Below are 24,601 nucleotides of genomic sequence, written 5' to 3'. Positions count from 1 at the left end.
AATCTTTTCCACAGAAGCCTTCTGAAATCTCTCCTAGACTCTCGAGGTCAGTTTCTTGGTTATGGTCACTTGGGTAATTTTGTTCTTTTCTTTAGATTGACATTTTCCACACATGTGTGCGAAAATATGTGGTAATTATCTGTATACCTGCAAATAAATATCCAAGAGTAAGAGCACTGCTGTATTTCTAGTATGGAACACCATGTATGATATCCAGTGAGGACTACTAAGTACCCGGCACATAGTAAGTGTTCAGTTGTTTTCCTCATTATTGCCAAGCTTGGTGAGAACAAACAACCCATCTTTATTTCTGCAGTCTTCAGGCTTTCTATAACAGGTGCTCAATAATAGATTATGTCAGTATCATCAAAGCTAATGACTATTCCTTGGACTTCCTCTAATAACCAGCACTTTAAGTAAATCAAAAGTATTTTTCTTCATCATAAAACCAAGAACAATAAAGACTGTTTATTCTCATAGTCATTGCCACAGCCAGAAATTGCCTTAAAGCCACTGGGAAATTAACAAGGAAATAATGATTTCCAAAAGGGTGAAAGGCCTCTAATAAGGAAAAATCTAAGTGAATCAACTCTATGTAAATACAGTTATTGGTTCTTTTATTTACATGAGTCAGTCTCCTCACTAACTCTTACAGTTGTGTATTCTGAAGCCAGTCTATGAGACTCTTAAATTCAGCATGTCAATTTATAAATCCAATGCCTCCTGATCACTCAAATAAAAATGTAACATTCTTTAGCCTCAAGTTGTAGGGAGGCATATTTCAGACTTCTAAGGAATATTCTTTTTTTTAATTTTTTTTATTGTAATTAGTAAAAGGGTTACATGATATTTGCCAGATAGAAGGTGCATTAATTCACATACATTGATACCCTTTCACATGTCTTGGTACCCATTTCCCTCCCCCCCACACTCCCCACCCGTCTTGGTTTTCCCCCCTTCCCTAAGGAATATTCTATGGTCAGAAAACCTAGGTTCATTTGTATTTAATGGGTTTTTCAACTCTAACACTATGTATTAACACTATTATTTCCAAAAATTATTCCAGAAAGTCATTTGTGAAAATACTCCCCCAAACTGAAGAATTTTCAGGCAAAACCTCCTTTGGGCTATACACTGATTTTTCGATATGCCTTTGGCCCTTGGAAATTTTTAATTTTATCCTAAAATAATATAGGCCATATATCAAGAGGCTTTATGGATTTATGGATCAAATTGTAAACCACAGTGCAATTAAAAACATCTACTCATGGCTGGAGTGTGGCCTAGTAGTAGAGTGCTTGCCTAGCATGCATGAAGACTCGGGTTCAATTCCTGGGTACCACATACATAGATAAAAAGCTGGAAGTGGTGCTGAGGCTCAAGTGGTAGAGCTCTAGCCTTGAGAAACCCCAAAGACAGTGCTCAGGCCCTGACCTCAAGCCCAGGACTGACAAAAAAAAATCTACTCAGTTATAAAACTGCATAGTAGAAAAGACTGAAAAGCAATTGATTCACTTTGGACCACATCCTAGACACCAAGTATCTGGTATTTAGAAACTCCAAGTCAGGGCCACCATTTTGGAGAATGCCCACACTATTCACAGATGCCAAAATTAGACCCACAAAGGTCCTGACATCAAGAATTACCGGCAGGGGCTGGGAATGTGGCTTAGTGGTAAAGTGGTTGCCTACCATACATGAAGTCTTAGGTAAGATTCCTCACACACAAAAAAGCCTGAAGTGGTGGTGTGGCTCAAGCGGTAAAGCACTGCCCTTGAGCACAGAGAGACTTAGGGACAATGCTCAGGTCCTGAGTTCAAGCCCCAGGACTGGCAAAAAAAAAAAAAAAAGAATTCCCAATAGGTAGCAAAACACAATAGTCAACTACAGGCATTGTCCAAGGGTTAATGTTAACACTAAGGCAGCATTGTGGCTGGGTTCTTGGCTCTCCATTTTCCTTTGTCCGGGCCTTGATACTTCACAGTGATCTTTAAAATTTTAATTATTGGGTACTCAAAAAGTCACCAGATTATATCTAAACACTTTTGGGGATAAATCTGAATGTCTCAAATACCTCTCCCACATCTTAATCTAACATCTAAATAACAAACAGAAGAACCTGGCGTCTCCCTGGATTCAACCATCACCCACCTCTTAAAAAATCCTGGGGTTGGAGGTGTAGTTCGGGTTGTAGAATGCCAGTGAATGAACGAAAGCAAGAAAAGAAAAAAAATGTCTCGGAACCAGATGAGTTCACAGGGGAATTTGTAGATAACTTTAATGGTAATTCAAATTTTTCTAGAAAAGAATGTTTCTAAAATGTTCCTTCGTCTGGAATACTAGTAAGTCAGTCATCATCTAAAGTTTTCCTACTAATACCGCTGTAGAAATGGTAAGCAACATCGAATATAACCAACAACAGGAGGCTACATATTGAGATCTATTTCAAGAACAAAAATTACAGTTGTTTTCAAGAAACCTACCAAGATGAACCTTTGCATAGTATTTACACATAAGGAAATCACCCTGAGTTCAAATCTCAGCTCTGTTAATTATGGACTATTTGATGTTGTCCAAATTACTTAACCTTAGTGACCATGTGTTTCTTAACTTTAGAGTGACCATAGTAATGATTAACTAATGCTAATTTGCCAAGAATTATATAAATTGATATATGTGAAGATATTAAGATACACTTTGGATATCAGTTGCGGCATAAAAGTGTGAATTGTTCTTTTAATGCATTTAATCTTTTTTTTTTTTTTTGCCAGTCCTGGGCTTGAGCTCCAGGCCTGAGTACTGTCCTTGGACTTTCTCTACCACTTGAGCCTCAGCACCACTCTGGCTTTTTTGTATGTATGTGGTACCAAGGAATCAAACCCAGGCCTTTGTGCATGCTAGGCAAGCACTCTACCACTAGGCCAAACTCCCGGCCCTGCATTTAATCATAAAAGGAAAAAAATCTTTGGGAAATGTACTTAATAAAACCCAACTTTCGTATTTTAAAAATTCCAAAGAGCTCTTAATAGAATAAGGCTAAACATTACCTTTGCATGAGAAATATATCGATCTCAAATCAGAAGCCATCATCCTGCTTAATGAAAAAATATCTAGGAGCAAGTGTATTAAAATAAGACATAAGATATGGGTGTTAATAACCCTGTTATTTAATATACTTCTGATGTCAATAGCAAATATAAGTAGACAAAGAAACCAAGAGAATCCAGAGATTAAAAATGACTTTGTAAAAGTCATCATTTCCAAATAATGTAATAATTCAGGTGGAACATCAGAGGGTCAAATAAACAAAAAAACTATTAAAATATTTTAAATAGTTTCGAAGAACAACAATTTTTAAGAATCCAAAAAGAGTAATGAGATTATACCAACTCTACTGGATACAAAAGAATATTAAAAAGTGACAGATTAAAAAGTGATGTGTCAGATGAAAAATATAAAGGCAAATTAACAGGGTAAGAAATGAAGGACAGAAATGGGCTCAAATACTTAGGCAATTTAAATATGCTAAAAGTAGTATTTTCAATCAGTGAGAACAATACATATTAATCAATAAATGGTATGTGGGTAATAACTGAATAACTAAATAGTTTCCTCATATTTAATAACTCAAAATTCCAGGAAGATCAATTACTTGAATATAAAAGAAACTCTCCAATTTTAAAAGTGGCATTAGAAGACACAAAAGAATAGTATATTTTATTATCATTAGCTCAAAGAGGGCTATTAAAAATACAAAACATAAAACAACAGCCATAGGGGAAATACTGCTTCATTTAACACAAATATACACAAATATAAACAACGAATATTCACTGGATAGCAGAGTAAAACAACTCTACCAACTTGTAGTGTTATTTATAGCACAAGATGTTTGCTTCTTAAAGCCCTTCATACACGTAAGAAAAAAAACCCAACCCAATAAAAAAATGGACCAAGTATCTAAAGAAAGAATTCACAAGACACATAAATGATTTTATTTTTTGGGTCATGGGGCTTGAACTCAGCTGGGGTGCTGTCCCTGAGCTTTTCAGCTCAAGGCTACTGGCCTTCTCTTGAGTCAAGCCCCATTTCCCATTTTCTAGAGGTTAATTGGAGATAAGTCTCAGTTCACTTTGTGCCTGGGCTGGCTTTGAACCTTGATCCTCAGATCTCAGTCTCTTGAGTAGCTAGGATTACAGGAGTAAGCCACTGCGCTTGGCATAAATGATTCTTAAGTATTAGAGAAGAGAAGGAATCGCTTTTGTAATAAGATATATATATATATACATAAATATATATTAGAATAAAAATAAGGCATTGTATTTTGCCTATAAAAATGGTAACCCTTAATTGTTGAAAGGAGTAGACAAAAGGCATTTTCATACGCTGCAGGAGAAGAAGAAATTTGATATACCCTTTATGTTGCACAACTGGTCAATATCTATCAACCTTATAATGATTGCTCTTCTGTGTAAAATAAAAATTTAAAAATTTGCAAATGGTTGGTAGAAGTAGGAAGGAATTAGAAATGATCTAAACATACATCCATAAAAGTATTCAATTATAGTGTATCTCTATATATATTCAATGATCTATCTATCTATCTCTATATATATATTCAGTTATATCTCTTTTTCTGTCTGTGTCTCTAATATACATAAATGTGTGTTTTTTTAATGAAGAATGCCATAAATTCAATATATTCAACTTAGCATAGTATATTACCACTGGCTGCATGTGTCAGTATGCCTGTGTTTGTGTGGCAGAGGTGAGCAACCTTTCCCTGCCAAGGGCCATTGGATATTTATAGTGTCATTCATGGGCCTAGATTAAATGAATTTCTCTTTGAAAAAAGCTTCTCGATTTATTGAATTTGAAGTCCTGGCTGAAGTTGTCTCTGCCTTACATAAATATGCCTTCTAGGATGCATGTTGTCTATTCCTCTTAATAATATCTGTTTCTTATTGTTGAGATATATATAATAGTTGGTTTGTGTATATATTTATATTATAAGTATAATTAATATATATATACATATAAATAAATGTATGTGATGATAATGAATACTGTTAAGGAATATGGTAAATGGCTATAAATTTCTCTAGATTATGCCTTTGTATGCTCTAGAGGTGCTACTGGGAGAGAAAGAAAGAAAACCCTCCTTCACCAGTTTGTAGAACTGAAATCAGCCATTGTCCAATTTCTATGGTGATCTACATCAGTGCTGAAGGAGAAAGGATCACTTTATCTCTCTCTGGTTCCACAAGCTGGAGTGAAGAGGAAAGAGTTGGGTGCCTTCTTGGGGTAGACTTGCAGTCCTATGATAGTTAAGGTTATTTTAAAAAGGAGGTTACATGCATGATTTGCATGAGTTCAGATGTATACAAATTAAAATGTGAATCCTCTAGCTTAGAGACCATACAGTACATGTGAGCAGGAAATACCCCTGGGAGCAGGGGAAATGTGTGTGGCCGGAGCTCTGCCTTTTCAAATGAGTTTTCTAGGTACTACAATATGTGTATATCATGGTTGTTTCACTTCTTTAAGAGTGAAGTACTCTGATTCCCTTGTCATATGCTTACACGTCCTGCTTTTTATCTTCAAATGCAATTAAAAGTGCCCTTCGGGTGTTCCAAGTTTTAATCATTCTGTTTGGAGTGCTCCTGGAGTGCCCAAAGCATTCTCAGATGGGGATTTTCTGGGAGGAGGAGGGGGAGGAAGAAGTGGAGGAGGGAGAGGAGGAGGAGGAAGAGCAGGAGAATAAGAGAGGGAGGAATGGGAAGAGAAGGAGGAGAAAGAAAAGGGAGAAGTGAAGATGAGGGCTAGGAGAAGGAGGAGGAAGAGGAGGAGAAAGAGAAGGATGACTTAGGAGAAGCAGGACGAACAGGAGGAAGAGAAGGAGGAGGAGGAGGAGGAGGAGGAGGAGGAGGAGGAGGAGGAGGAGGAGGAGGAAAGTCAGAGAGCAATAGATAGTTTAGAGATTCACTCCATCATGCTCTCTAAAGCCCTGTCTTTGTCTGGTGTCCCTATCAGTGCCCAGTCCTGGTGGCACCGTGGAGAGAGGCTCTGTTACCCATGCCCTGACAAGCACTGCAGTCTGGACTGCATTAGTGACCTTGAGTGCTAGAAAATGGAGATACGAACATCCATCTCGTTCCTCCATAGCTAATGGGGTCATCATCATTGTTACCTGAGGAACCTTGGAGAAGGCAGAGCTGGTGTCTGAATCATGTGCCAGGGCTGCCAAATTGCCTGTGACGTGAGTTCTTCTTGTCCCTGACCTGTGGGCAGTGGCTGTTCCCCATGGAGTTGTGTTTGCCTCCATCAGCCAGGTGAGTGAACAGGTCGTGCAGGTAGGTGTGTGTCCTGACAATCTCAGTTTTCAAGGTCTCACTATCACTTTCTGGATGCCCAGTAACCAAAGTTTGTCAGCTTGCGGTCACCCTGACTCACTCTGCATGGCGCCCCTTGGCTGTCAGTTGATTTTTTGTAGGTTCTATAATATGCTGGGCACTGCACAAGGTGCAGATTTGCTGGTGTGGCTTTTGCCTCCCCAGAACTTCACCTGGGCTTTGTTGTTGACCAGTTTGAATGCGTGATGGGGGAATGGTGCGCTTACATTCTCGTCCAACCCAGAGGCCACTAGCGGTGCTTCACTGGAGTCTCTGAGCAGAGAGAGGCTCCTGTTTGGTCCTCAGGCTTGTGTTGGCATGAGGTCGTAAATGGGTTGGACTGCAATCCCATCTCTGCCATAAGATCACAAGAAAATATCTGGCTGCAAGTCAAAGCCTCACAAAAAGAAGAAACAAGAAAAACCTCGGCATGAGTCCAAATGCTGACTGCAGCCGCACTCCATCTCCTGGAGACCACTTCGTGTCCTTCTGTTGGGGGTCATTTTCCAAAGTTAATTGCCCAGTTCTTCCAGCCTTGGACTGCACTCCCATTTCTGTCATGGAAGCGACATGCAGGGACCAATGTTCTTTAAGGCATTACAATAACAACAACAAAAATCTTAATTCACTCGGGAAATTAAGGTACACGATTAAAAAAAAAAAACAACCCAAAACATGACTGCAAACCTCAAATGTTTTCATGCCCAGTTGACACTGGTTCTTTGCAGAGTTGGCCTTATTTGTTAAATAACAGCAACAACAAAAAGCCCGAGGTTAGCACTGAAAATACCTCGGGAAAGGATCTCATGTTGGCAATAATAATTGGACTGGATAGGGGTGCCAATATATGACGCATGACCTGATGCCTGTTCCCCTCCACATTATAAATCAGTCCTTTCATTTTTATTTCTGTTCTTTCATATGATTTGAGGACCTCAACACAGAATTCAAGGTCATGACTGATAGACGATGACAAGTGCATTGACGCATATTTACCACATGCATTACAGTGTGTGTGTGTGTGTGTGTGTGTGTGTGTGTGTGTGTGTGTGTACCTGTGCTCCGGTTTTGGGGCTTGTACTAGGGGGCTAGGCACTGTAATTGAATCCCACTCCCCTTTAGGCTAGTGTTCTACCACTAGAGTTACAGCAGCTCTATTTCCAGCTTCTTGGGAAGCCACTGGAGCCTCCCCAGGTAACCAGCGCTCACCTCCACAAGGGGTGTCATCATTCACACGTGCAGAAAATGGGACTCTCCTGAGCTAGCCAGAAATGAAAGGAGGACTGAGAAATGAAGGGACTGGATCAGTATTATATAAAAAATGAGAGCCCATAGAACAATTCTATCCAACCCTAATTTACCTCCAAAAGTCCCTCCATTCACCATAAACACATGAGTTTGAGGAATAAATTGCCAATACATGAATAGAGTCAAATGATAGCAATAAGTGATATAAAAAGATCACCCTAATTTTTGATTCCTATGTCATAGGGCAATAAATGCCTGGAAAAATGCCAAGTTGTGTTATTCCTATAGATTAAAGAATCTGTAAGCCTTATAGCTCACATGATACGTATTGTATTAGTATAATGAATTGCAAAAGCAACTTTTTCAATTTCAGGTTTTCAACTAGTCTTCAATCTTGAAGACCAACAAATGGAAAAAGTCTAAAATTTAAATAGACGAAGGTGAATGCACACACCAGTTCATCAGTGTCATGTCATTAAAACATAAAGTATAATTATCCAAAACGTGGTAAAGAATCAAAAGAGACATTATAGCAGTGCCTATGTTTCTGAAGAGACTCAAATTTCTGATAAGACTTAGAATCAAGCTGTGCTCTTTTTATTTTTAACCTTTATTTGCATATTTTTTATGCTGAATTTGAGATGGTGATCATGCACTTTGTACCGTTCTCTCACTGTATGATGCTCTGTGCCCCTTTACAATGCAACAAAAAAAGACCTGGACCATAATGGTGCACTGGTATTGGGCTTTCCAGCTCATCTCTTGCATTCTGTTAACAGCAACAGAGGACAGACTGGAGCTCTTGTTAGTTTGCAATATGGGCAGGGCATAGTTCAAACTGTTGTCTTTGTTTCACGTGCAGATAGACTAATCTGACTGAGAAACTCATTTCCAAGGTGGCGTCCTACAATAGCTAACAAATTGTCACTGGAGAGTGCCTGGAGTTCAGCTGGGACTCTGGCCTGGAGTTTCTATGTCTTCTCTATAGAGCACTTGGGACACCATTATGGCATGATGGCTGATTTATAAGTGAGTTTTCAGAGGCAGAGAGTTTCTTAATGTCCTGATCAATAATTTAAGCAATTTCTGCTAATCAAATAATGACGTTGCTTAGATTCAAGGAGGAGACAAAGCTACTTGCTGATGGAAGTCCTATCAGACAACCCAGAGTTGTGTTTTTATATTGCTATAGAAACTAAGCCAAATTAAAAAATTCAATTTTCTGGTAAAAAAAATGGCATCAACATAAATTGAATCCAGATTCACCACCCTGTCTGAGACAGTAACAAAGGAAACTTGTAGTTTATTCTGCTCCTTCTTTGTGCCAGATTCTTACAAAGTACAATTTATCTAATTCACATGCTGACCTTGTGAGATATATAATTCTTCCCAAGTTTTAGTAGAGAAAGTGAGAATTTAAACAACTTGTTCAAGGTCCTATAGAAGAGTTAGGAATTATACTTAAATATCTCTAACACATTTATTATTTCCACACTGCCTCTATTGTCTAGTTCTCTATTCTCAGGAAATACTGTTAAGAAGAGGGCACGGTGAAGATGTTTAGAGGAGAGGCATTAGTAATGGCAACCATTTCAAGATGACTTCAACTCTCAACATTAGAGAAATGGCCAAGTAATCATTATCATAGTGCCACACAGGAATATTTGAAGCTATTAGAAATGGTTAAGATAATGACTATGTGGAAACATGGAAGTATTTACCAAATAACATTAAAAAATCATATACATACATACATACATACATATATGTATATATATATCTAACTTGATTGCATTATGCATCTATTCAGATGCATAATTTCTGCTTAGATAAAGAGTAAGAGAATACATGAAGAAAGTATCTTTGATTGAGGATAATATGATGTTTTATTCAGGATAATACGATGTTTTAAGTCACTTTATATGTAAAGCTGAACAAGTTCCCACAGCATCTATAACCCAATGATGAGACGAAGGACAAAGGTGACCCAATGCAACAGCAATAGTCACAAGACACTCTGTTGGAAATGAACTTTACAACTTGAGGGAGGGGGCGGGGTAAGGGGAAGTGAGAGAAAAGGAGGGAAGGAGTAACAAGAAATGTAATCATTACTTATGTAACTTCATCACACCCTTACAATAACATTGAAAAAGGGAAAGCAAACAAAAGAAAATCAGTCCAAAGGAACACAGACAAAAATAATTATCCATTAATAAATTTGACCTCAAGTCTGGAAAGGAATTTGAAAATGGGAAGATGATTGGGAGGGTTGGGGGAGGGAAAGTGGGAAGAAAGCATGTTCAAGAAATAATGTACCCACTACCTGACAAATGTAACTGTAACATCACCTCACCCCCTCCCCCCAAATAAGGAAAAAAAAAGGCTTGAAAGGATGCATTTCTAACAAAGTAAAGAGTACACTGGCATTCAGAGTAAAAATCGAGTACTTACTAAGAATGAATAGAAATGGTAACTAGGATAATATGTTGACATTGGTGATTCTCAGTATTCGAGGGGAAACTTTCCAATCTAAATTAACCCAGAGCCTCATCTGACATTCCTATTAACTGCCTTTGTGTTTAGATTTCATGAAGTTCCAGGAATGACTTTGAAAATAAATCAAGTCTTCCGTTCACAGAACCATCTACCAATCATGCATTCCAGAGACATTTACTAAGAGGGAGAGAGACAGAGAGAGGAAGAAGGGAAGAGAAGAGGAAGGGAGAGGGAGAGGAGAAAAGAGACTCCTTGGTACTTCCTGCTGGCAGTGCCAAGTCTATTGTCATTGCTCCAGAGTGTTAGCCATTGTTGTGTTTAGTTAGCACTGCATCTGGGACTGCTTTCTCACCCATCATTTGTTTTTATTTCCCATGTTCTAGGCAGTCCCTTCTCTCTAGAGCAGGGGCCTGATACCAAGTCTGTCATACCGTCCTCTGCCATCTCATGGTCCCTGGGCTAGATTCACTTATGAAGTGCTGGGGAAACATGACAGGACACATGCACCCATTCCCAGCCCCTTCTCCCTGTTGCAGACATCTAGTTCCATCAGAAGAGCAGGCAGATGCCTGAGAGGTGCCATGGCCCCTGCAAGAGACAATTCTCCACCAGCAGATGGAGAATAGCTTGTGAAATGGACCAGCCATGAGGTGACGACTTCATTCCTCAATGCTGTTTTCAGCCTCAGCCTTGAGAACTTCCTGGTTATTTACTAAGGGACTTAATTAGCATAAGTCAGATGCCCAGAGGTGACTGGCCAGCCTCCAGAGACAGTGAGAATGCCCCTGGACAGCCATTCCTGTTGGGTTGAGAACTCCAGCCACATCTCTGCAGAACCAGTGAATCAGCCACCTCCACCCCCCTGAGCCTGGCACACCTGGAGCTTTGCTGTGCTGACAAGTGAGGGAAGGGACTGGCAGGTGGCTGGACAACTCAAACAGTGAAAAGTGTTCTTGTCACCTCAAAAATGCCAGGTCACTAGAGCCCCATAAAATGTGTGAGCATTCCTTCCTTCAATGACAAGAGCCATGCCGGTGAGCTGTGCGCAATTCCTGACTGTGAGAATGGCTCTGAATTTCTTGAGAATAAATGAACTTGTTTTGAAGAAGCTGGATGCCTATAATTGCTTACTTTCCACACTGCTTAATTTTATTACCTGCAATACACCGTGCCTGTAGAAATTGCAGATATCTGTAGCAAGGCAGGATATATCCAGTTTCAATATTTTTTTTTTTTCTATTCCGAGAGAGGCCATAGACTTGCTAACATCTGGGTCTGACCACTGCTGTTGGGAGTGGTTATATAATCTTCTCATTAGCTGTCCAAATAAGACTACGTGTGTAACTGAGGCTTGAGGCCTTTCATAGGCCCAGTTCCTCAGACACAGAGGATGCTCCAGACTCGAAGACAATTTTTATTGCTGAATGTACTTACTGACTGTCAGCTCTCTTGAAAATTTCCAGGTGATTAGACTACCAGGGACATATTAAATCTGTTTGATACCAAAGAAATAAACTTTTGTCTATCATTTTTCCTATTATTCTGGTCATTTTTTCACTATGGAAGCTGGTGTGCTTTAGTTTGGGTCAAGGAGTTTGAGATTCTTCTTGACCATGATCAAGTGTCCTGTGGCCATGTGAGGTGCTGTTGCTCGAAGTGTGTCATCTCTCTTGACTTCTTCCTGAGATCAAGATCACTTCCTGGGTATCAGAGGCTTCATCCAGTCCCTGACATAATAGAGCAACCATGGGGATTCCTTACACACGCTGCCTGCCTGCCCAGCCTGCCTTTCCCTCCATAGCAGGGGTCAGTTCTAAAAGCACAGCCCTGAGCTGTGAAAGGACAACAGTCCCAGGAACTCCGGCGGCCACTCACACCCAGGGAAACACTCGATTTCTCTCTGAGCAGAGACAGGCTGTTCAGTGGGCGGAAGCCATAAAAATGGCAGTGGTGATGCAAAGAATTGCTGAATCTGGATTTGGCTCAAGGATATCTGTCCAGCAGACAGACCTTTTCCTTCTATTCTGTCAGAGGTTCCTTCCTCCTTACCCCAGAACACTTTGGACCAGGCTGACCTGTCTCCCAGCTGACTCACTTCCATCCTTCCAGACCTTATGTCTCAGCACAATCAGACTGCTCACAATTCCACCGCCCCACTACACTCTATTTCCCCACTTCTGGAATTATCCTTCGTGTCTCTCCCATCTTGTCTGTTTCATTCATTCTTTCGCACCACAACCAGGTATCACCTTCTCCATGAAGCTTTCTCTGATAAGACTTTCCTGTGGTACCTTTGTTTGCTGCTTCTAGAAACTTCTCAGGTTCCTTTACCGCTATCTGTATATTTTCTTCCCTCACACGAGGGGACTTCTTGATGACAGGTAGTGTGGTTTTCATCTTTGTATCTACAAATGTGTGAGTGACTTAGAAGAATCTTTCAAAGCAATTATTAATTGACAGAAGAATAAGCCTGGATAACAATATTTCAGCCTTTCAACCAAAGTAGAGGAGAGTGAACACGAAAACCAAAGTTACAAACTCGGAGTACCCTGAAGAAGCAAGAATATAAAATCTGCAATGGAGTTGAGTCCCTGGAGAGGTGAAATGCTGTCTAATGAAAGAACTCAACACTACAGAGGCAAAGGCCTGTGGAACACAGTTCCTGCTGGCTTAAGGATGCTAGAATATCATGAAACTTAACCAGTGCAATTCCAGCTCCAAAATTCATATGATCTGTGAGACCATCGGTAAGTATAGAAGCTCTGAGCATTGAATGAGCAAGGAATTTTTTGTCGAGCCAGGAAAACATATTCTACATAACTCAGTACATCTCTAAGAAGAAATGCCTGCATTTCAGCACTGCACTGAATGTTTTCTGGAGGGAGATGGTATGGGGAATGGGTATGCGGGGAAAAGGCTCATGCAGTGAGCTCAGCAATTACATATTAGAAATCCGAGACAATCAGAAGGCAAGTAGCACCAGAGCATTTTATGAAACAGGGACACTGCTAGCCTTTGAATAATTAATTCTAAAAGTCATACAGTGAGCAGAGGAAGCTAAGCCATGACAAATTTCATGTTTGATGCTTTGTTAATTAAACCCCATTCTCTGCTGAACACACACACACACACACACACACACACACACACATATAGGCACATAACGTACATCTCAGACCATATAATACCTCATCTAAACATCAGATTCAAAGCACAAAGAAGTCTGGAGAGATTTTCAACTTTAATCAAAAAACAGAAACACTCATTTGAGCTTACCCTGAGGTAGTTGAGGGTGAAGTTTGTGAGACCCATCCTGGTGATATTTTTGGACAGTTGATCCAGGACCTGAGGATCTTGTGCCTAAACAGGAAAAAGATCACATTTTAGTCCAACGAGATAATGATCTCAGGGAAATCTCAGACTGTGTGCTCTCTGCTAAGAAATACAATCTTGACACTGCTTCTTGGAGGGACAGATTGTTGGAGATGGTTTAATTTGCATTTTGAAGACACTTGCGTATAGCACTCAAGAACATTTTTGGATCAATTGTGCAAGACTAGCAAAAATCAAAGTGCCTGAGATATGCATTCAGTTCTAGGGAGAAATGATAGTACTTTCTCTGAGAGACACGCTGTCCCCTTGTTTTCTGCTCCAAAGACCCCAAAACTTGCTGGGAGACCTCCTAGGTCTTACTCCAAAACTGAGGCACTTTCAGTTTGGCAAAGTCATGTGTCTGTTTCCTGCTGTAAGAGTGATGCTAATTTCAGCGTGAGTTGAGGGTTTTATCCTGAAAATTTTGCAGTCGCCATAAAATACACACATACTACATACACACATGTATGTATGTATGTATGTATGTATGTATGTATGTATGTATGTATGTATCTATCTATCTATCTATCTATCTATTTATCTGTGGGGAGAGAGAAACAGAAAGTTCTAATTCTCAATATTAAACCAAGGCTAGAAATCAATGTCCTCACCATTTTTCATTCTGCAGGAATATAAGATTTAGTAGGACATTTTCCAAAATCTCAGCCACAAGTTAGCACGAGTGTAAAGTATCAAGGGCCACCTAAAATGTTATATTTGGCAAGAGAAAATTGTGTCTACATTTCCTTTTAAAATGAGTCACTGGTTGATGTTCTTTCTTCCTTAGTTGGCATAAGCAAATTGGCACTATATACGGGGACATACCTTTGTCTTCATGTCTGCTCTCATGAGACTCTAAATTATACTAATAGAATTTTGTTATTTTTTGTATCTACATTTTTCCCACAGTTGAAGTATTGATTGAGTTCACACATACACACACACACACACACACACACACACACACACACACACACACACGATCTGGGAGAAAATAGCCCAAGGGTATCAATTTCAAGTCAACTTTTAAAATGAAGGCCAGTTTTGTCATTGAATTCTAGGTGCTACTTTGAGGAATCAAGCAGTCGTAGCCAACAACAAGGAGCTTAAATGACCACTGGAAGATGCTAACCAATGAGGGAAGGATATTGTTCCTCTTGCTCTTCCTGATACAGGAGAAGCCTAGGGCTTCAGAGGACCGAGTGTGTGCCAAGCATTATTTAGCCACACTACAGTAGAACACCCTATATGGTAGGGCGTCAGTAGATGGTCTAGTCTCCCCACTTGTTCAGTGCTCAATAAAGTTGAGGCAATTTATGGCTGAATGAAATCAAGAGAACCCCACATAGTCCACAGAAGTCCAGAGCTGGGGTTAGGAAGGTTCAACATCTATCTGCCCAGACCTGAATACACAAGAGACCTACGTGTCATATAATAAATGGTTTAATCAAATGGAAACCATTTTAGCTTTTTGTTTGATTTGATTTCCCAGTTCAACACAGAAGGTTTATCCACCCAGGAAGCACACGGAATATAAGAGAAGTACAAACCACTTAGTGAGGTAAACTAAATTGGAATTTATAACAATAAAGTGTTAAAGATCGTCTCATGATATGTTAAACCTGAGGATAGAAGAGTTTAAAAGAGCTTATCAATTAAAATAATTGAGAGCAAAACTCCAGATTTAGAGCTAGTTACCTAACACATGATGACCAGGGAACAGAACTCCCCTCCACTGTACCCTGACTAGGTGAGAAGAGAAAGAAGAAAGGCAAAGAAGGTAAAAAAGGGAAATTACTTACATGCATGGCTAGAATGCTTCTTGGTACTAACTCTCTGTATTGTCTGATGGTAAAGTGCCATGTTTTTATTCTCATGAGATCATCAAAGGTAAACTCCAAGATCAGCCTGCCTTCTGTACACACCTAGAAGCAACAGAGATTATACTCTTGGGTTATGTAGTTCCTGAGAGACACTTTTTGTAACTTACTTCAATTACTGATTATCATGTTCCTTCTTGTCCTTGGACATTAATGTCAATGGCTTACCCATAGTGAAAAGAGACAAATATCAGATATATAACTGGTGAGGTTAAAGGACAAGACATTTGCCAGGAAGTATCACTAAGTCAACTACTTACCACTGAAACTCTATTAGCCTCAGTTTCTCTATCTGAAAACATGGGAATAAAAGCCAGATGCTGTGGCTCATGCCTGTAATCCTAACTTCTCAGGAAGCTGAGATCTAAGGATTGTGGTGTGAAGCCAGCCCAGGAAGGAAAGTTCCTGAGTCTTATCTCTAATAAATCACTCAGAAAAAGCCAGCAGTGTTGTTGTGGCTCAAGTGGTAGAGTATTAGCCTTGAGCTCAGGGACAGTACCCAGGCCCCAAGTTCAAGCCCTAGGTCTGGCAAAAATAAACAAATAAACAAAAACTCATCAGAAAAAGATATTGGGTGTAAACAAACTAAAAAAACCAGTATGTACTGGCCAAAATGTTAATCTTTTGATTTCTACTTTCCTTTTTTCTTTATTTTATTTATATTTTATTGTAATTAATAGAAGGGTTATAGTTATATTCGCCAGATAGAAAGTGTATTACTTCACACATATTGATACTCCTCATGTTTTTGTCCCCGTTTCCCTTCCCCACCCCTTCCCCTCATCTTGTTTCCCCCCTTTCCCTTTCCTATTTTAAATAAATAAATAAACATATATACAATATACCAGATAATAAGGTAAGATACTATAATCATATGAGAATAAGCAAGGGATAACAAAAGAGATGAGAAACAATATAATACAATTAGAATAACAATCACATATTATGTGGTTCTTGTATCCATATCCTGGAGGTCCTTTCATTTAGCATCATACTATATGGCCTTATATATATCTAGGTTTTGCTCTATTGTAAATCTCTGCTAGGAGAGCCCAAGGTTTCTACTGACTATGACAAATGAGGGAAACCATTGATCCTATGTTCCTTTGGGTCTGGCTTACTTAACTTAATATGATTTTTTCCAGGTCTTTCCATTTCATTACAAATGCCATCTTTCTGACAGCAGCATAGAATTCCATTGTGTATAAATACCAGTCATCTATTGAGGGCATCTGGGTTGGTTCCATACCTTTGCTGTGGTAAATAGTGCTGCAATGAACATCGTTGTGCTAGTGGGTTTAGTATGTCCTTGTTTCTGGACCATTAGGTAAATGCCAAGTAGTGGGATTGCTGGGTCATAGGGGAGCTCTATGTGTAGTCTTTTGAGGAACCACTATACTGCTTTCCTGATTTCTACTTTTCTTTAATTTTGATTATTCTCTCATCATCAGAGCTTGAATTCTTATTCTAAGCTTGGATGGACTACTGTGGAAGAAAGTATGCTAAAAGAGCATTATGTGTAAGTGCATTATTACACAGTTGCCCAACTGAAGGACAGTTTCATTTGTGAACAGTTACTGACAACATGGAAAAAAGGGGTGTGATTAGAGAATGTACCACTTGAATTTTATCACATCAGCAACAGTAAATTCTGCTCACAGAAAGGGCCAGTCTTTCATCTTTCAAAGAAGAATGTATGATTAATAAAATATTTCACAGACTCTCTTCTGTTATAATCTGTGACAAGGTAGTACCTTTTATCTTCTTTTGATATTCAGATTTCTTAGCACATAGTTCCTACTTTATTTATCATTCTTTTTGCTACTAATGACTTTGAAGAGGAAGAAAATATTAAGCAGTAATATACAACTAGGCTATTTAACTAAAATATAGAAGGTGACAGTAGCATATTGTTCCTCATTTAAACAGCAACAACTTGTTTATTAGCTCATATTCACTTTGGGAAATTCTACATAAAAGTGGATAAGGATTTGACATCCACTATATTAGATTTAAATCCTGACTCTATTTTTTTTTACTCCCTTCTAGAGTTTTGGGAAAACCAAATAATCTGTCAAATTCCACTTCCTTATCAACAAAATAGGGATAAATACATCCCTTAGTAAAATTGTGGCGAACACACATTAAAGGAGAAGATGTGGATAACTAATTCTGGTACAAGTAGAACAACAGTAAACTATGGCTATTTGGATAAAGGAAATACAACAAGGAGTACAAGGAGAGCTCTTGATTTATTTTCTCCTCATGTGCTGAGATGTATGAGTTTAGGAGAAGTATCTTACATTTCTAGATGCCATTCATTTTCTCTGCCAGAGCAAATTGGATTATAAAAATATATCTATAATGTACTGAACTATATAAGCAAAATTCTAAGAAATTTTAAAAGCACATGTAAAAATAAGTTAGTTCATTAATATGGAATAAGAGATGTGATTATTTTTCAAACTATAGTCCAGGAAAATGGTTGGTTTATAGCAAATATTTTATGAAATATTGATAATCACTTTCCTTTTGGGGGATTTAACATAAAATGCCACCATTTATTGAGTACCAAGAGAATTTTCAGCATGGGGTTAGGTGATTTCCATTCTCAAATATGGAAAGAAAGATTTCTTTTAAACAATCCCAAAGGCAGTACAGAATTATTTGCTAGGGTATTAGTCAAGAAAGGAGTATGCCTGCCATCTTTCTTGATTACAGATCCCAAAGACCTTGTAAGGTAATTATTGATAATCTAGGTGAAGACTTTTACCTCAGATCCAATTAGCAAAATCTGTGGGTAATTACAGACATATGGGCACACCACTCCCCAACTCCCATGTTGGGTCATCTTTGAATCCTCTTTTCTGGCATCTTCGTCATGAGGGTTGAGACACAGAAATGGGGAAGCTTCAGTGTCTCCAAATGACTATGTTAAGAAAATTCAGAGCACCAGAATTAACTTACCAAGGTTTTAGAAAAGAGTTGCATGGAGATTAAGGCACACAGTTTCCCCTAGGGGTGATGCTGCCTGTACCGACAACTTTCAGAAAAGGGAAAGAGCTATACCCAGCCATCCACAGCAAAATGTCTTGGCAATGCAGGACAGGAATAGTTGGAGGCTTATGATAGTTTTCTTTTTCAGAGGAGATGATTTTTAAAATATTTAAGCAAATATTAGCTCAGTCAAATGTCAGTAGTTAAAAAAATTCGAATCTATTTGTTTTGTGTTTACAAACCACCAACTCAGGGCAGTTGAAGTTCCCATTTGCTTCTATCGGAATAGCATTTCATAGGGAACAGGTACGTATGCAGTCCTTCTGAGAGATCATTCAAGAGGAGCTCCACTGTGGTCTTTGTTGACAGTGACATAGCAAACCAGTTAGGGACCTCTCTTGTGGTCAAACTATCAGAGGTCTACAAAATGGAAAAGGGCCACGAACCTTGGATTTCATAAACACCACAGAATAAAATATGAATTGAGTATCCTGGGTGATTTTCTTTCTTTTCTAAGGAAAAAATGACTTTTTTATATTAAAAGAATAGACAAAATTTTTCCTAAGTAATGAACACCACATCTTCATCCAGGACTCGAGTTAGCCTTTCCTCTCTCATAATGAATGTTCTATGAATCCAAAGATGTTATGTTTTATTTTATGTACAACAATCAGGAAATGGAATAAGGGTACATATGAAAAAATATAGTTAGTCTTTGTTTGGAAATGGTAAGAAAAAATGGGCACTGCTCATAAAGAATTAAAATCGTCTCTCTTCTCAAGAATCTGTGCATTCTTCTTAATCAGTACAATTAATATAGCTTTTATCTAAAGTTGCCTTTTTTTTTTTAAAAAAAAAGCTGCTTTTCCTGTGGAATCCAAAATCAAAAGGGTCCCCAATTAAGCAAACATTTTCTGTTGTGCTGAATTCATGTTACCGTACTGTGAGCTCTGACATTTTGTTTCTGTGGTAACCAAAATCAGCTGATTAGTTGGCATGGCAACAGAAAAGATGTAATCCCAGCAGACACACTCTAATCAATGCCCCCAGCACAGATGGTCTCTGGAGGATCAACAAGAAAGAGGCTGGCAGGCATCGGCAGATCACGTGCTAGCTGGAGACTAGGCCAGGAACAAGAGAACTAAAAAAGAACATTTCTCAAACTAACCGGTAGCTTTTTAACTCTTTTCTCTCTTTGACTAATTGTAAAGTAGTCCATGCATGCTGTTGTATAATATAATGATTCTCACATAGATACCCATGGAAAAACAACGTGCTTTATAGGTGGCAGTGTTTCATTTTCTTAATCTTTATGTTTGCTAAGCATTCATGGAAATGTGTTTTTAGATTAACAGCTACATAAAGCTTTATTTTACCTAGAGGTAAAGCACATATAAATGCATAGCAAGGCAATATTGTCTTTGACACTATAATTTGGTGAGAAGCAGCAGGTATGAAATTCTGGAATAATGTAGGATGCAGGCTAAAGCAGAGGACTAATTGTTAAAGATAAAAGTGAGTTTTCATTTTAGGAAAGCTTGTTGGTGCATTTACTTTTTTAAAGTACTAAATATCTTTATAAATAATTGAGACTAGAACTAGAACATTAGCCTGTGTTTACAGAGGTGATAAAATTTCCAGCAATATTATTTCAGTTTACAAAACTTAAAGTAGACTTCCAAAATGTCTCCAAGTGTCCCAATCAGCATCTGCCAGCACTCATACCCTGAAACATAAATAACACTCAGAGATCTTTGTGAAAAATTGACATTTGCTCTTTCTTGTTTTTTACTTAATTAAAATTAAAACTAAGGAAAGAGACCTTTTGCATATGCATTTAAACATTCTAATCACATACCTATCCCTAATCTAAACCGTTCTTACTATCAGGAAATTGTAAAACTCTCACTATACCCTTGAGGAATATTTAATATTGTTGTTAATTGTGGCTGCTGCTGATTTTGACTCACTAGCCAAATTTTCATACAAGCAACTCAGAAGCAGTGGGTCAAATGCTGTTTGAGGAATGAGAGTTTATTGAGAGTCTAAATTAGAACATTGCGAGACTGCCAACACATAATATACCAAGCAATGTCAGGTACTAATAGCAAAACAATAGGCATTGGCTTCAGAGTCCGTTTTTGTAGTGACACCAAAAGGTTATTAGCCATCTGTTTACACTAAATACTCATAGTGTTTTATTACACAAAGCTGAGACATTTTCAGTTAAAACCACAGGAAAAATTGAGAAGATTCTATAGGTAGTATAAAAATCCCTAAGATTTGTATAGCCCATCATAACAGAGAAATCCAGAGAGAAATTGGAAACTATCTTAAGTATAAATACATAAAAAGTCACAGCAACATTTGAGAAAAAAAATCACTAAGAAGAAAAGGACAAGGAGAGGGAAAAATAGAGGAGGAAAAGAAAGGGGGAGAGAAAAAGTGGAAGAAGTAGAGATAAAGAGGAAAGAATGATCAGAGATAAAGAGAAGTATGAGAGAGACAGAACAAGCAGAGAGAGGAGGAGACAGAGACAGAGATATGGGTGCAGATAGAGAGAGAAAGAGAAGGAAAAGATGAAGAGGAAGAGAGAAGAGGGAGGGAGAAGAAAGGGAAGGAAAGAGAGAGAGAAGATACAGAGGGGAAAGTGACAAGGAGTGGAAGAAGAGACAAAGAGGAAAGAGAAAAGAGAGAAAGGGGAGAGAAAGAAATAGGAGAGAAAGAAGAAAGAGAAAGATAGAAAGGAGGAGATGGAGAAAAGGAAGAGTGGGATAGACAAAGAAGGAAAAGAAGAGGGAGAGGAACAGAGAGAGTGTGGGAGATAGAAACCTATCAAATGTATTTAAACTGAAGGTGTACAATTAGCATCTGAATCAACTCTAGATAAATAAACGGTATTTTACAAAAAGTGAGACTCTTCCTCAGGATATTAGAATATTCATTATGGCCACGGTACAGCAAGAGAGGGGTGGCCCCCATAATTGAAGCCTGGGGCCAAATGAGCTGTGTTCAGGGAAGTGTCTGGGCCTTTTCGATCTTTGGACAAACCAACACCTGGGAGCAGCGCGTTCCAGGAAAAGAAAGAACGCAACAGAGGAAATCATATTTTTTGACATGATTGTAAATCGCACTTTGTGGATTCATCAGGAGGGTGAGATTGTTTTTGTTCTAAACCAAGTCTGGGATGTTTACCATTCACCTTTAGGAGATACTAGGTCTGTGCATCCAAAAGTGTTGACCCAACAAGGGAAAATAATAAGTAAATTCATCAAATGGCAAGTCTAAAATGAAGTTTTTAGTTTCTTCAGATGTCAGAAATAGCTTCTTCATTATTATAAAGCTTTATTTAATGATCATGGATTTTTTTTCCCTTAAAATATAAGGTGGGATGTTTCTCTCCAATTTTCTAAAAATAGCACATTAAAGTGAGAAAGATTGGGGGGTGGGGCTGGAGAGAACAGAGAAGAAAGAGAGAGGGGGAGAGGAGCAAGAGAGAGACAGAGAGAAACAGAATCAGATAGAGAGAGAGAGAGAGAGAGAGAGAGAGAGAGAGAGAGAGACAGAGACAGAGACACAGAGAGAGACAGAGACAGAGACAGACATACAGACAGACAGACAGATAAGAAAGAGGCGGAGAAAGGCAGCAAAAGAGGCTTTCTTTGTAGAATTTGAGTTTGCAACCCTAGCGATTCATCTGTTAAGTGTCCACCTGATTGGAAGACTCTGAAGAACTCTGCATCTCCAGAATGAAGTAAGACATGGACAAATTAAATTGTTTTCTTGGTGACCATTCCTTTTCTACAGAAAAACTCTTCTCAGCACAGATGACTGCATTCGCTGTCTCTGAATGGTATCTATCTTCTCTGCTCAACTGTTAAAAAGACCAATAACTCCCCTCTGTAGGTCCCACATTATAAATGTCTACTCTCCAAGCCAAAACATCATAGAATCCATAGCATACGATGGTTTGCCTCAGTATTTTGTAACTATTTCCTTTGCCTTTGGTTTCTGTTTTGGTCAGTCAAGGGGCATGAACTCGAGACCTGGGCACTGTCCCTGAGCTTTTTTGCTCAAGGCGAGTATTCCACCAGTTCGTTGGAAATAAGAGTTTCACACTTTCCTGCCTGAACTGGCTTTGAATGGCAATCTCAGGTCTCAGCTTCCTGAGTAGTTAAGATGACAGACATGAGCCACCAGCTCTCGGCTTGCCTTTGGTTTTTATACACTAGGCTAGACACTGAAAGCTAGACTACATTCACCTGATCAATGAAATAAATCAGAAACTATTTCTTACTTGCACTGAAGTAACCAATGTATCTGAAAATTCAACCCATTTCAGCTATAAAGGTTTCTCATATGTGTTTTCTTCTGAGAGACGTAGTTGCTGGCATTCATACCACAAGCTAGTTTCACCTTCTTAGTTCAAATGTAATGAGCTGGGATTCATCAACATGAGCTTTCATAAGAATGGGGCTATACCTCACAGATCAAAGGCAAAATTGGGATGTTTTAGGGCCTGGTTAGACCACCTTATATACAAAATATTTCCACTCTGTGGTACGTAATTGTTAACGTTTCCTTTTCTATGTGGAGATAGACCGTGAGACCTTCAGTGTTGTAACAAAGTCTTTGAGATACTGTTCTACTCTTCAGTTTTCTGCACTTGAGAAGGAGTACAGGTGTGAAATGGATAGAAAATGAGATGGGATCTTTGTTCCTTCCATCTTCCTTATTGTTTTACATCCTTCACTGGTCCCTGCATTCAGACCAAACATTGACATCTTTCCCTTGACCTCGTCTTCTTTATTTACTCTTTTACAATCAGCTTTTGGTTTTGCCACACTTACTTCCTGAGTTGCTGTGACTGGCATGCCAGTCACAGAACTGCTGGGAGTTTGGGGAAATGCCCTTTAATTTCCAGATTCCCTAATTTCATTCCCTACCTATTTTTTTTTTTTTGCCAGTTTTGGGGCTTGAAGTCAGGGCCTGAGCACTGTCCTTGGACTTTTTATTCTTAAGACGAGAGCTCTACCACTTGAGCCACAGCACCACTTCCAGCTTTTTTCTATATATGTGGTACAGAGGAATCAATCCCCCGGTCTTCGTGCATACTAGGCAAGCACTCTACCACGAGGCCAAACTCCCAGCTCTCCCTATCTATTTTTAAGTGTTCATATTTCTCGCAAATTACAACTAAGTTGTGGTTAATAAAGTCGCTCCCCTTTTAAGATTTAAATTTAGCTTTAATCTTTCCAATAACAAAGCTATACATATGGGCAGCAGTTGTACAAGACAGGTTGTACAAACAAATCTATTTTAGCCAGTACGATTTAGGAGGCAGTTGAACCTTTCTCCCTGTTAGATTTGAGGCACGGCATATTTGATTTTCATGCAGAAAGTGTCACACAAAATGGGGACCAAGACATGAGAAAGGGTATCAATGTTTGTGAAGTAATGCACCTTCTATCTGGTGAATATAATGTAACCCTTCTATTAATTACAATAAAAAATATGGAAAAAAAGGAAGTGTCATACACATGCAGTTTAGAAAAGCATTCACCAGACCAATCTAGCCAAAAGAAGATTCCCTCATAGAGAAATCTCAAAGACATGAGAAATCAACTCAGAGTACTGGATGAAAGCTGTCCTTGTGATCCCGTGGTTTACTTGAGAAGCACAATGTGTGTGTGTGCTCTAGTCCTGGCCTGTACCTTGGTAAACATGGGCTTTCCGTGCTGGGTGACCATGGCGCACTGGTCGCAGTCCACTGTGATGGATGAGTTGTGGTAGGACTCCTTAGAGTGTTTGAGGATGTAATACAGGTCTGTCACTCCTCCTTCGAATACAGTGCTAAAGTAACGGGGGATCAGGGTTCTGCCGATGGCTAGAAGAGAAGCACAGGGAAATAGTTCACAAAAACACCCAGCCAGTTCTATATACCCCATACCACTGCCAACCCTTCTGGATTTAATAAAACATGCCCAGAAACCATACCAAGAAGCAATTTCTCTTTCCAAACAGCTATGGGCCCTCTGGATTATAGCTAAAAAAATACAATAACCCACTAATTGGGTACTTTCATTGTTTCTAGGTTTGTGTATATTGAAATCTAATAAAATAAAGAGTTAAGGTCTTCTAATTCTAGCTACTCAGGAGACAGAGATGGGCAGATCACAGGTTGAGGCAGGCCAGACTAGGCACAACGTTAGAGAG

At 38.9% G+C, this 24,601-nt stretch overlaps 1 protein-coding gene across 10 annotated transcripts in view; it reads right to left on the bottom strand.

Moving 5' to 3' along the window:
* Window positions 1-24,601, bottom strand: part of Ldb2 (LIM domain binding 2) — a 298,062-nt gene that overhangs the window by 41,602 nt on the left and 231,859 nt on the right. For all 10 annotated transcript variants that reach the window (XM_090343796.1, XM_090343798.1, XM_090343799.1 and 7 more), the window contains exons 3-5: window positions 24,100-24,272; window positions 15,311-15,433; window positions 13,413-13,496 (exon numbers count right to left, since the gene is read on the bottom strand). In XM_090343796.1, the coding sequence (XP_090199922.1) occupies window positions 13,413-13,496; window positions 15,311-15,433; window positions 24,100-24,272 (380 nt within the window). The remainder of the gene's footprint in view (window positions 1-13,412; window positions 13,497-15,310; window positions 15,434-24,099; window positions 24,273-24,601) is intronic.

This window comes from Megascapheus bottae, chromosome 13, assembly GCF_031878675.1.
Source record: "Megascapheus bottae isolate mThoBot1 chromosome 13, mThoBot2.hap1, whole genome shotgun sequence".
Taxonomy (NCBI): domain Eukaryota; kingdom Metazoa; phylum Chordata; class Mammalia; order Rodentia; family Geomyidae; genus Megascapheus; species Megascapheus bottae.
Note: the sequence above shows the minus strand (reverse complement) of the source record. Positions and strands in the feature narration are given on the sequence as shown.